General features: G+C 56.4%; 4 protein-coding genes across 4 annotated transcripts; all 4 read right to left on the bottom strand.

Moving 5' to 3' along the window:
* Positions 1–127: 127 nt before the first annotated feature.
* On the bottom strand, positions 128–2,194 carry fmaG (cytochrome P450 monooxygenase fmaG). The gene is made up of 7 exons (XM_025632085.1): positions 1,939–2,194; positions 1,756–1,885; positions 1,507–1,698; positions 1,306–1,457; positions 1,003–1,247; positions 671–942; positions 128–590 (listed from the first exon to the last, which is right to left on the bottom strand). The coding sequence occupies exons 1-7, from the start codon at positions 2,129–2,131 to the stop codon at positions 191–193; spliced, it is 1,584 nt and encodes a 527-aa protein (XP_025496020.1). The 5' UTR covers positions 2,132–2,194; the 3' UTR covers positions 128–190.
* Positions 2,195–3,325: 1,131 nt separating this feature from the next.
* BO82DRAFT_361219 (uncharacterized protein) lies at positions 3,326–4,291 on the bottom strand (the record flags this gene model as incomplete). Its single annotated transcript, XM_025636806.1, has 3 exons — positions 3,326–3,773; positions 3,824–4,044; positions 4,100–4,291. 3 exons carry the CDS (start codon positions 4,289–4,291, stop codon positions 3,326–3,328), a joined length of 861 nt encoding a protein of 286 aa, XP_025496019.1.
* Positions 4,292–5,138: 847 nt separating this feature from the next.
* Positions 5,139–7,137, bottom strand: BO82DRAFT_361218 (uncharacterized protein; the record flags this gene model as incomplete). Its single annotated transcript, XM_025636805.1, has 4 exons — positions 5,139–5,256; positions 5,316–6,188; positions 6,246–6,839; positions 6,869–7,137. 4 exons carry the CDS (start codon positions 7,135–7,137, stop codon positions 5,139–5,141), a joined length of 1,854 nt encoding a protein of 617 aa, XP_025496018.1.
* Positions 7,138–8,776: 1,639 nt separating this feature from the next.
* On the bottom strand, positions 8,777–11,424 carry BO82DRAFT_380471 (Zn(II)2Cys6 transcription factor). The gene is made up of 6 exons (XM_025637762.1): positions 11,103–11,424; positions 10,486–11,046; positions 10,276–10,427; positions 10,060–10,218; positions 9,626–9,967; positions 8,777–9,520 (listed from the first exon to the last, which is right to left on the bottom strand). The coding sequence occupies exons 1-6, from the start codon at positions 11,235–11,237 to the stop codon at positions 8,896–8,898; spliced, it is 1,974 nt and encodes a 657-aa protein (XP_025496017.1). The 5' UTR covers positions 11,238–11,424; the 3' UTR covers positions 8,777–8,895.
* Between the last annotated feature and the right edge of the window lie 595 nt (positions 11,425–12,019).

Below are 12,019 nucleotides of genomic sequence, written 5' to 3'. Positions count from 1 at the left end.
CATCCATCTTGGGTTGATGTTGATATCAAGTATCTTGAGGTTGATTTCCTTGCTCTCTGTGCACCATTTACCATTCTAAAAGTATATTCATTTCGTTCAAACACAGCCCTTTACTTGAAGAATAAGCCACGTATCCATCTCACTACCGATTGATCATAACCTCATACCCACCAACCCACCGCCACTCCCCTCAACTCACGCCAGGAAACTCCCTCCTCAACCTCTCCGAATGCTCCACCTCCCACGGAAACTCTCCCTCAACGTCCCGAATCAAGCGCTCATACTCCGCACTGCGGGGCGTAACCCTGACCCCAAACGGCGCGGGATGGCTAATCGTCCCCGGCAAGAACTCCGGACGCACCTCGAGCTCCTCCCCATTCTCCGTCAAAGCCTTCCCAATCCAGCACGACGCCAGCGTCTGCGCCACCGTCAGGAAGATATTCGAGTCCGCGAGCGTACGCCCGGGGCACACGCGCCGCCCGAACCCGAAGGCCAGGTAGTGCGGATCGCGCTCCGGGGAGGGGCCCAGGAAGCGCGCGGGGTCGAAGGTCATGGGGTTTTTGTAGGCGGTGGGGTCATGGCAGAAGGCCCTATACTCTCTAGCGTCAGTATTGGGATGCATGGACGCGATGTTTGGGATTGGGGGTAGAGTGAAAGGGGGCAAGCTGACCAGATATTCGGGAGGATAATCGAGCCCTTCGGGATCAGGTATCCCCCGCAGATATCGTCCTCCATCGAGCGGTGCGGGATCCCCATCGGTCCGACGGGGTGCCAGCGCAGCGCTTCTTTGACTATTGCGTCGATGTAGGGCAGGTTCGGCCGGTCTGTGTCCGTGGGCAGTCGGTCTGAGCCGATCACGCGGTCGATTTCTTCCTGCGCTTTGCGTTGCACGTCGGGGTAGAGGGCCATCGCTAGGAAGAAGGTCGTTGTTGTTGACACGGTCTGTCCCCGTTAGCTTCAGCAACTCACCTCAATTACTCCGCGCTGAAAGAGGGAGGGTACCGTATCAGCGCCGGCGGCATACAGCGTGGCCGACGACCACTTGATGACCGTCTCTTCCTCGGTCCCCGGAGTCAGCACCTTCCCCTCGAGCAGGTTGGACGCGTAGGAGGGCGCGTAGCCCGGCTGCGCCATCTGCTGGTGCACGAAGGCGAACGGGATGTCGGCCACGGCCTGGCTTTGTTTGCGGAAGAACTGTGCCGTGCGCTGGAACCCGGCGCCGGGGAACCACGCGGGGATATGACGAACTTTCGCCTGCGTCAGATGGATGGAACAGTTACAAGGGAAGGGGACGGGACGACGTACGGAACGGCAGAACATCCACCATCCACGTTCCCGGGCGTACGGCCAGCGAGAACTGCTCGACGGCTTCGTCGGCCAGATCCACGAGCGGATCGCGCTTGTGCGGGTCGATGGAGTATCCGTAGGCGATTTTGAGGATCACGGCGCCCGCCAGCCTGGACGGTCAGTATTTCCTGAGATATTTGGGTGTACCATGATACGTACTTGCGGATGTGTCCCACCAGATCCTCGGGCTTGTTGATCAGGCGGAACAGGAATCGCCGCACTTCCACCTCCTGCAACGCGTTGAACCGGGCCACGCTCGCCTTGGACCCGATCTCGCGGTGCAGGCTCTTGCGGTAGGCCTTGAAGCGGCTCGAGTATGGAAGGATCACCAGGCCGTCGCCCCAGCCGGCGCTACTTTGGTTAGTTTGCGCAGAGCATCGGGATAGTTGAGCAGAGAGGTAGACTCACAGTTCGGCAAATGGCATCTTGGGCCGGTCTGAGTGGATGGCGGATCGCTTTTCCAAAAGCTCAATCGCGAGGTTGGCATCGTTCAGGATGATGAGGCGCTGTCCGAGAACGGAGACCGTGCTGATGGGTCCTGGATTGGATGTGAGCATGGCTGCTCGTGACTTTATCGGAGTTCCTCCCTACCGTAGGCATCCTTATGCTTGAGCCAATGCAGCCAGTCTGGGCTATCTGGAGAGGGAAGGTCGCGGATGTTGCCCACCAGTGGCAGAGGCGAGGGGCCTGGAGGCAACGGTGCAGAGGCACGGCGCGTTGACGAAATGAACCGCAGCAGAAGGTAGAGGCCGAGGAGGCCGACGAGCAGCGGTAACAGGTACATTGCGAGGGGCTTTGGTGGTGTCCTCAGGCGCTGAGCATCCTAGACTCACGGGATTAGGGCTGCAGAGCGCGGGAGGAAGTGCGTGAAAGTCGATTGAGGTGACAAGCGGGGAGAGAGTTAATATATCGGTTTTTGCCTCCGCGATGGCGATCTTTTCACCAAGCGAGCTACGCTACGGGCCGTCTGGCCTCTGACCGCGTGTCATGAAAAGAAGATGTAAAATGTTGCCAAGAGGTGTTACATTGACTAGCACGGGTGTGGAGATGATAGCATTACTCGGACCCTTGCGAATCCCAATACCGCTCCGGGTAGTATAGGTGTTACCCTTATAGTTGGGTCACTGGGCCATCGGGCAAATGCCGCGGTACCACCTCACTGGGTCCACTTGATAGGCCGGGCCTGAGCCGTCCCATGAAGACTGAAGACTAGAGGCCCTGGAAGTGGCACTAGATTGACGATACGAGAGAGTGGAGACCCACTAAGGCTTGGAGTGGGGAGGCGAGTTTCACCATCCGTCCCGGTTGTTGCTGATGGCGAGAACGTGTCGTACGGGGAGCACAGAGCCTATCATAAAGGCCTCATTAGCATGCATTGGACTCGATGCAACCTCGACCATGAACCCTGGATCAAGTTTCAATTGCGCAACCTGCAGGCTTATCGATCTATGGGTTTGTTCGTGGCTCCACGCTGGGTGGGGATGATGCATCGCTAGCGGCCCGGGGTAGTTGATGCCTTAGGCATTGATTCACGGACATATCCATCTTGCTCAGTATACCATCCCTGATATCGCCAATAGAGCTCTAACATAGGAAATCTGAGCTACTTTTAGTCTTTCCAGACTCTCCGCCCGTGCCTCCATGACACCATATCGCGGTGGTGCAGTATGCGACGGCGGCAGAAAACCGTTATCTCGTATCTGCAGGCCCGTGGGCAACGTGGATACAGCAGATGCAGGTGCTTGCACTGCCCACCGAGCCGCCAGTGCGGCTCGTTGATAAATTCCGCCGATTGAGTCTGAGCCCTGTGTCTCTCTGCCAAGAAAAGCAACACAGACAGTCCCTGTTAGTAGGTAGTGAGGTGGTGTCGCCAACGCGTCCCCCGCGGCCTGAGGCCCTACTGCCTGGAATTGCATGCATGTCTCCAAATCAATGCTAATACATTATTAACTACTCTAACATATCCAGACAGTACAGATTACTGCTTCCTAACTACTTCCCTCGCAATAGCATCCTCCACCAGCTGCACCACACTCCGCCGGTCAAACACCTTCCGCGTCCACTCCAGGACCACCTGCATGTACCAGGGAATCGCCCAGCGCAGCGGCCCCAGCCACCACGCCTTGGGCGCGACGATCATCGCGGCCCCACTGGCGGTCTGCGTCGCCATGAGGGTGGCCCCCAGCCCGGGGCTCATCGCGAGCCGCTGGCCGTGCACCGCGTCGACGAGGGACAGCATCCCCAGGAAGAAGGCGGCGTCCATGTCCGGGGGAAAGTCGCTGGCGAAGGTGCCCGTGGGCGGGCCGGTGTGCGTCTTCGGATGGCCCCAAATCAGGAGGGTAGTGTCGGTGTGTCGACCTGCAGGAAGGGTGCTCGCGTATGTCTGGCCTTCGGCGGTGGACCAGAAGGGATCGTCGGGTGATACTCTGCCCTTGTATTAGTATGGTTGTATGAAGGAGGCTTAGAGGCAACCCACGGCCAGAAGTTATGCGGGAGGTATGGAGGGATCACTGTTACTCCGTCTGCTGATCGAGCAGGAAGTGGTGGTGCACCGCCGCTGCGAGAGGCAGTCTGAGGGTATGCTCCCCCGGTCGTGTGGATGGTGTCGATTACATCGTATGTGGTTGTAGTGCCTGCTGCACCGGATTCCACGATGAACGACTCGGCTTGGTAGAAGTGGATGTGTAGTGGAGGTGCCTAATGGGGAGTTAGTGTCTGCCTGCATGAATGAATGCACAATAAGGCAACCCACCTGAGGATGCTGCTTCCCCAGCTTCGTCAAAGCATGTCCGCCGAAATAGGTCGCCCGCATCAAGACGGTGGCGTCCAAGTCGGCGGGTACCTGCAGGAACTCGATGACGAAGGAGCCGTCGAACATCTTGTGGGGGCCCCCGAGAGGGGCAGGCAGCCGGGGTTCCTTGCCTGTGGGACGGAGGATTGGCATTTTTAGCGGAATTCGACGACACGATGGAGCGCAACCTGGAACGTCGACGGGGGTGCTGACGCTGGCAGGATGCTGGCAGGATGCCACGGCCGCTTATAAGGGTTGATGCGCGAGGCTAGCGGAGCCAACTGGGCTAGTCCGCTGCAATCCAGCCCCAGCCGTAAGCTGATGAGCGATACGAGGTTTGCAACCCAACTCCATGGGACGACCTTAGTCATGGACTTGTAGTCTTCTTTGTCAGTCTGACAAATGGAGCAAGATGGGTTCATCCTTATTATGATGGTGGGCGTGTGGTGGCAACAACATGTGGAATTGCGGGCAGCAGCACACCCTCGGGGTCACAGAGTCGGGGCAGGCGATGGTACTGTACTCGTCGTCCGTGATCTAGAGATTACAGTAACAAGTCTGCAGGTCAATCAAGATATCGAAGAAAGTCTAACAAGCAACGACCCATGCGGGAGTTGTTGAATTGGCCGCTGCCTTAGGCTGCAGTAGATTATCATTCGAAGTGCGCCACTTCCCTATCCGGACTAGCGCCTCCGGTCGCGGCGGACTAGCCCGCAATTTCCGCTGGCGGGCAATTTCGCCCCGATTGTAGCACCAGAATTCCGTCCACACCGCTTTTGAACTAAAAACTACTCGCAGTGCTAATACAAGTGGCGGAGTGCAACAATCCGGGCTTTATGTGGGCTTCGTAACAGAATTGGTATATTTGGCGGGAGCAGTTCCCTCCCTCCGCTGTTGTCGCAGACACGTGCAGCGAAATGTCAAACAAGCTGCCATCTGCTTGGTGGTCATACTTCTTCGTTGGACATGCACCAACATTCATATCCACGGATGCATCCTCTCATCCAACAACCTCCGTAGTCTCTGGCTCTCTCGGTCCCTTTCTGAGCCCCGGGGAATTTAGTGTCATCTCAGGCTGTGGTACGATTGTGTATCGTATGCGATGGTTTAGGAACCACCTGGATCAATTAGTATGGACTTGGATGGAAAGGTGCACGGAACGAGGGAATGGACATACCATAGGGCAACACTCAACGCCACGACTGCCGGCACCCCCAGTCCCACACTCAGCCCGATGATCAGGTTGTTATGATCGCCGTGGTGCTCGTGGCTTGTCGTGCTATTGCTTCCAGTCGCAGAACTGCTGGTCGAGGGGGTCGTGCTCGATGGAGGGATATAAGACACCGGGCTGCCGGAGGTCGCGAGCAGGGTGCGTGCGCCGGATCCGAAGGGGCTGGCACTCGACAACGAGGCGAACGTGTTCGTCGGGAACGTAGCGGCTGCCCCGGACGTCACGGTCAGGACCGTGGTCAACTCGGTCTCGACCGACGTGGTGGTCTGCAGCGCGACCGGACAGTTGACGAGACCGCTGGACGCGCATTGCACGAGGGTATACCGTGTCACCGTGGACAGCGTCGTGGTCTCAAGGCCTCCGTCGCGCTGCGCGAGCGTGGCCGACGGAGTGGTCGTCGCTGAGGCAGTCGTGGTCTTGCTGCCCGCGCAGAGGCTGGCGAGGGTGGTGTAGAAGACCGGCACGGTGGTGTTGGGCGAGGGCCCCCATTGATACGTATCCACCGCGACGGTGGCTCCGGCCGCCGCGCCCACCGCGAGGGTGTATTCGGCCACCGCTTGGAAAGCGCAGTCGGCATCCTGACTGGTCGTGCCATTGACCTCCAGTTGGAAATCCGCCACGTAGGCGAAGACCTCCGCGCCAATCCCCGCACTGAACTTGACGGCTTCGAGCACGGAGAGCGACTCCGCGGGCGCGATGTCGAATCCCACGCTGGCCTCCAGCTGTAAGAGGGCCTGCAGGCTGCCGTAGCCCTGGATGGTGATCGGGAGGAATTCCACTTGCCCTCCGGGACTGTTCACGTCAGTGGCGCTCACTGATCTTTTGTGTTTGGAGAAGAGAACAGCATGGCTTATTTCCAGCGCTCGGGAGACTCACAGTGTAATGTCCGACATCCCCTTATTGAACAGATCGAGCGCAAGCACCAGCCCATCATCCAACTTGATATGAATCCCACTGCTGATATCAACTTCCGCCTCTGCGACCAACACCAGCGAGACTTTGAACACCGCGCCCGCATCGAGTCCCGGGATCGAGAAGCCCACGATGGTCTCGGAGGTGAACAGATTCAACGTATACGTTCCACCGGCCGACAACTGCACATCCAGCTCCAGGTACAGCTCCAGATTGTCGAATTCAAACTCTGCGTGAACACCAGGGAAGTCCTGAGTTGAATTCAGAGTGAAGTCGAGATCCAGCGTTGGCCAGGCGGGCATGTCGACTAGTTCGAAGTGAGTTACGCCTTCGACAAAGTCCTCTGCCGCGTCGCGTGCAAAGGTCTTGAGCTGGGTAATCGCTGCATCTGTCACGTTTGCGAGCTCATCTGTGATGCTTTCCACGAGATCGGTGACGTTCAAGCTCTCCTCTACGGTCAAAAAGCCGCTGACCGAGCCGTTGATGTAGCAGGACGTGCAGATGACGGCGAGGCCGACCTCAACATCCAGGGATCCTTGCTTCGAGGTGCTGGAGGCACTGGGAGTTGAAGATCAACGTCAGCTTACGTGCGATAAAACTTCCCTACTGGGCGACTCGCGCGGTACCTCGCTTCGATTGAGAATAGAGTGGCGTTGACCAAGCTCTTTGTCAAAAAGGCTGTCTCGTTGGTACTGTAGGTCATGCCGCTCACCGCACGCAGAGCTTCTTTCACCGCGATCGCGGTACCTTGGTCGATGCCATGACGAGTGGGTCGCAAAGACGCATAGCCTGTACTAACCGCTTGAACGATGCCAAAGAATTGCAGGCAGGCGAGGGCGCAGCTGCTCCAGCACATGATGATTTCGCCGTGCGCTCAAGTCCCACAACATCACTCACTCCCCCCAGCTTGGGGGGGGCAGATGGAAGAAATAGGTGGAGCGAAGGCTTCGTCGCATTGCTAAGCCTCGTTGAGACCAACAGTAGACTACTGCAACTAGCTGTGCCGCAAGGCGAGATTGGGCTATCTTCCAGCATAGCCGACGACACCATCTCCGCGCTAGCAGGGGTAAGCTGCCCATTCCCCTCACCAGGATTCATGGGAAATTGCTCCTCTCCTTTTCCTGAATCAGGTAAGCACTAAATATGCACCCACCGTCTCCATCCGCCTAACCACAATCTCAGCAACCGAGAACTAGCGGCCCTCTCATATCGTGGCTTGCATGGCATTGCCGTAGTGAGTCTAAGCCTCCTCTTGGCTGTACAGCCCTAGGTCACAGAAATACCTCAATGAGATGGAGCGACATCGACCGTCGTCCCTACATGTATGGGGCTTATCCTGGGCTTGAGCGATGGTAGTAAGGCGCTGCCATGGCCTTGCAAGTACATCTTACTGATCCGCATGTTTGTGCGAGGATACATATAACGCTTTCAGTTACCTCTGCGATCTCGGGTTCCAGGCATAGCAAAACCAATAAGGAATGGCCACACTGTGATGAAGGCCGACGCGCTCGTAGACACTGGTAGAAAAACAACATCGCCTGGGATCCAAGCACATTTCGAGAAGTCTTAAGGGCTAGTAAACCCTGCCCTTGTCCAAGGGAATTCTCCAATGAGAAGCCACGCTAGACATTCCCTATCAAACACGAGGCGTGACGTCTCAGTCACAGATCAACATTCGCAGAGTCGTACACATAACAGCACATACATTGCGTTCCCCTTGTACGCAGCATGCAGCATGCAGCATGTATTGCGCTAAACCACCTGGACTCAATCCATCAAATCTCGATGGCGAGCCCTCAAGTGATCCAACATCGCACGGTCGGAACCGACCCTGCGGTGGTCTTTGATACCCCGATTGCATTCAAAGCATTACCAGATATGCCCGTGACTATCGGGGCTATAGTTCCAGGAAAGCTCTGAAGAAGGCCGCCGGATGCAGTCCGTGTGCTGATCTTGAAAGTGCCTAATGAAATGTGCCGTGTCCAAGGATATCTCTCTGTCTTTTTTGCAGGTGTAATGTGACATGATGTTGTTGTTTGGTTCAAAGCTTGGTACTCAGGAATTAAGTTGGATATGGTGGAAATGTCAAGATGAGGGGTCATCTAGCATAATGCGTAAATTGGATCTGCGTCGACATATCCATATCACTCACTGCATGTGCAATGACAAAATGCATGAACCGCGTCCCATGGGCGCGATGTATAAGGCCTACTGAGCATGTGAACATTATCTCATGATGGTACCAGGACAATAACCTTATAATAACCAATCAATGGTTTCGATAGGATGTTGAAGTCAATCCGGCTAGATGCCAGCACTCTACACACATGGGATCAGATCCAAGGCTTCGCTGTGTTTCTTCTTCCCTGGCGCTCTCTTTGGTTTTATCCCCTGGACTTTCATCTTAACATCTCAGCAAAGCTTGAGCCAAGCTTGACAGACTGTGTGGTTCTGTGTCCCGTGTATCGACGCAGACGAGCCACCCTCGTGAATTTGTTCAATCCTGATCTGCTTCACCAATCGCTCAGATGCCTCACTCAAATGCGATTCCATTCAAGGCGGATTCGCGTGGGTGGACTAGCTCTTGGGTATCGGGATGCTCTCCCCCGTGCCACTAGACCTGCTCACTATCAGCCGACTCCTCCCTCTCGCCATCCTCATCCACGTAGAGGGTATCCCACTTCTCTAGAAAAGCATCCAAGTCCGCGTCATCCAGCTGCGACCGGTCCCCGCCCGTTTTGGACATCGAGTTCGGATTCGGATACAGGCTCTTGAACCGCCCGCGGTCCGTGCTCTCCCACATCGCCTGCTCGAACTCGGTGAAGAGGGCGTCGGTCTCGGGCGGCAAGACTCCGCCGTTCTTCTGCGCCGAAACCTGGATCATGCGCAGGATCCCCTTCATCAGGGTCCACTTCTGGGAGAGGGCGCGCGCGAAGAAGCAGAGCTCGGTGAACGAGGTCTTGTACTCCGGGTCCGGATGGTCCAGCACCTCCAGCAGAGTGAACAGGGCCATGCTCACCCAGTGGATCGTCGTCGGATGGATGTAGTCGATCCCCCAGCGTGTGCGGTGGATGCGCAGGAGCCGCACGATGTCGAGCGCCGCGTCCACGCAGAGCTTCCGCGCGGTCGCGGCGATGGCGGCGCGGTCGCTCTCGTCGTCTTCTTCGTCGGCATCATCGGGATTGGCTTCCCCCTTAAGGAGGCCCCAGAGCATGATTATGAGGGTGTAGTAGAAGAAGCTGCATGCTGCGTTAGTCCGCTTTCCGTGACTGCGCTTGTCATTGAGAAGGAGACAGATAGGGAAGAGCGCGGAGATGAAACAGAAAAAAGGTCGCAAGACTTACTGCAAGCTAAACGCCTGCGGCACGGAGCTATTTTCGAGCGTCAAGCATTGTGGTAGTTGCGCTCTCCAATCATCCAGCCTTGGTTGGACCTCTTTCAAAGTCCGGTGCAGTTCGCGTCGCGGCACTTTGGACCCGGTCCCAAATATCAATTTGTTGGTATCCACATTGATCTTGCTCAGCTCACACCAGCTGTTGAAGACACAGGGAATATGCGACTGCAGTGAGCCGGCTTGCGGCTGTGGGTAAGGTGACCAGGTATCATCGTCGGCGTGATCGCATGGAAGCAGTGGCCTCCCTGGCTGCTTGATGGCCAGGTGTTTCATGTATGCGATCGATGCAGTCCTGGGAGCTGTGAGCCAAGTTGCGACGCAACAACGAGAATATCAACAGGAGCAGATGATGAAGATAGTGGTGCGAAGCACACAGGTACGCACGCTGCGAGGCAATAGAGACCCCAAATAGTATTGTTCGCCGCGCGGCTCTCCCGGGTCTCCACTGACGGTGGTCGATGTCGTTTTATGTACTCCTGCGCCATGTCGTTGATTTGGCTCAGATACCACCATCCGACTCGATCCTTCCCCATGGCTGCCATACTAAAGACGCTTTTTCAACAAGGGGGACCCGGTTGCAGTCATCGTGACCTGACTTACCACACATACATCACTCCAGACCCCTGGAGAGTAGGCAGGTCCAGCTGCCCTTCTACCTTCTCGTAGTGTCGTCGGGCCTCCTCATAGAAATGCGCCCCCTTCGAATTGGGATCATCAGGATCCGCATAAGCTTCCGGATAGTCGGAATGAAACTGTGATCGCATGGGGGTTTAGTGGCTGGTCCGCAACTCGGCTGAGCAGTAATCTTACACAGGCTTCTGCGAGAATGCAGTTGAACAGAAACGGCGAGCAAAATGGCGAGTTGAGTTTGCCTGCTCGCGCATCGCGAAGGAAAAGGTCGCGATCCACCCAATTGTAAAAGGGGTGACTCCAGGTGAACCAGAGGGAGACGAGATGCGAGACCAGATCGTCGGATGTGGTGACGGATGTCCAGGGCGCGGCGGGAACGCGGTACACGGGGATATCGACCAAGCGGTTGATGTCCATGGCTCGGTGGAGGGAGACTTTCTTATTGGTCGCATACAGGAGTTCATATCGATCTTCATCGGACAAATGGTGGTCCATGTAGAGCTTGAGCTCGCCCAGCGGGGCTTTGCTGCGCACCAGGTTCAGCAGCTGGGCGGCTTTGGCGTCGGAGCTGTCGCGCAGCGAGTGGACCACCTGCAGGAGAAGATCGCGCTCCTCCTCGAGTTTCTCGATCTTGCGCTTGTGGGCCAATCGCCGGCGGCCATCGTCGTCCAGGTCGAAGATACATTGCAGCTTCTGCTTGGTACACCGGTCGCAGGTGGTGGCCCCGTCGCGCACGCGACACTGTGGCGGGGATTCAGTCATGCAGACCAGAGAGGTGGTAAACAGGTGGTGCCTACCTTGGACTTGAGCCGCTTACACTCACTACACGCCATGGAGGCTTTTCGCTGTGGGGGCAGCGACATGTTGGTGGGTGGCGTCAGATACCCTCGCCCGCCCTCCTGCGCCGACGGGGCGGGGGCAAGTGGCTGCATTGAAGGAAAGAAGATGGCGGAAGGTGGCCTGGGAACGAAGGAAGTTGAGGATGGATAGATGAGGACGGTGGCCCATTTTCATACCTCCTCCAAGCCAAGCAAGGGGACAAAGGAAAGGAGTTGTTGAGTTCAGGGCTACTTAGGGTGAGAGGGGCGAGGGAAGAACAAGTCATTTTGCATGCTTGGGAGCAGGATAATTATTCCGAGCCCCGCCGGGATCGACCATAGTTTCCCCGTGAGTATGGTATTCGTATCTATCAGTATCTAATCGCTGTAAAGTGAAATCTTTATATTACCGGAAATCAGCTCCGTGGTCGAGTTGGGGGTGAGTTTTCGCCGGTCTAGTCCTGAGTGAGGTGGAAATGTTTGCCGAGTAGCCCTCACCCTTGCAGCTTAGCAGCAATCGATCGACAATCGATCGATCACCCAATGAGCTAGAGTAGAAGTGTGACGACGGCGAGACAGTATCCACAATTGAAATGCAATTGGCCGCTGGAGCGCTCTCCAGGCAGTCCGCTTGAGGCATCGGCTATTTTTGCCCCCCAAAGGCTTCAAGTTCGCTCTGCGGGTTCCCGACGGCGAAACTGACATTGAGACTGAAATGGCATAAAGGCACACAAATCATGCCCGACGATAGATCACAAGCTGATCCTTCCCGTGGCGCATCGTATAGCAAGACCGGGGCTTGGTCAGAGTTCGTACACGGATGGTTGCGAGGTGGATCTTTTCACTTCTAGACGTAGACAGTATGTGTAAGTACGGTACGGTGGTTAGTCGAGTAG

Source organism: Aspergillus uvarum, assembly GCF_003184745.1.
Source record: "Aspergillus uvarum CBS 121591 unplaced genomic scaffold BO82scaffold_5, whole genome shotgun sequence".
NCBI lineage: Eukaryota > Fungi > Ascomycota > Eurotiomycetes > Eurotiales > Aspergillaceae > Aspergillus > Aspergillus uvarum.
This window is presented reverse-complemented; position numbering and strand designations above follow the sequence as displayed.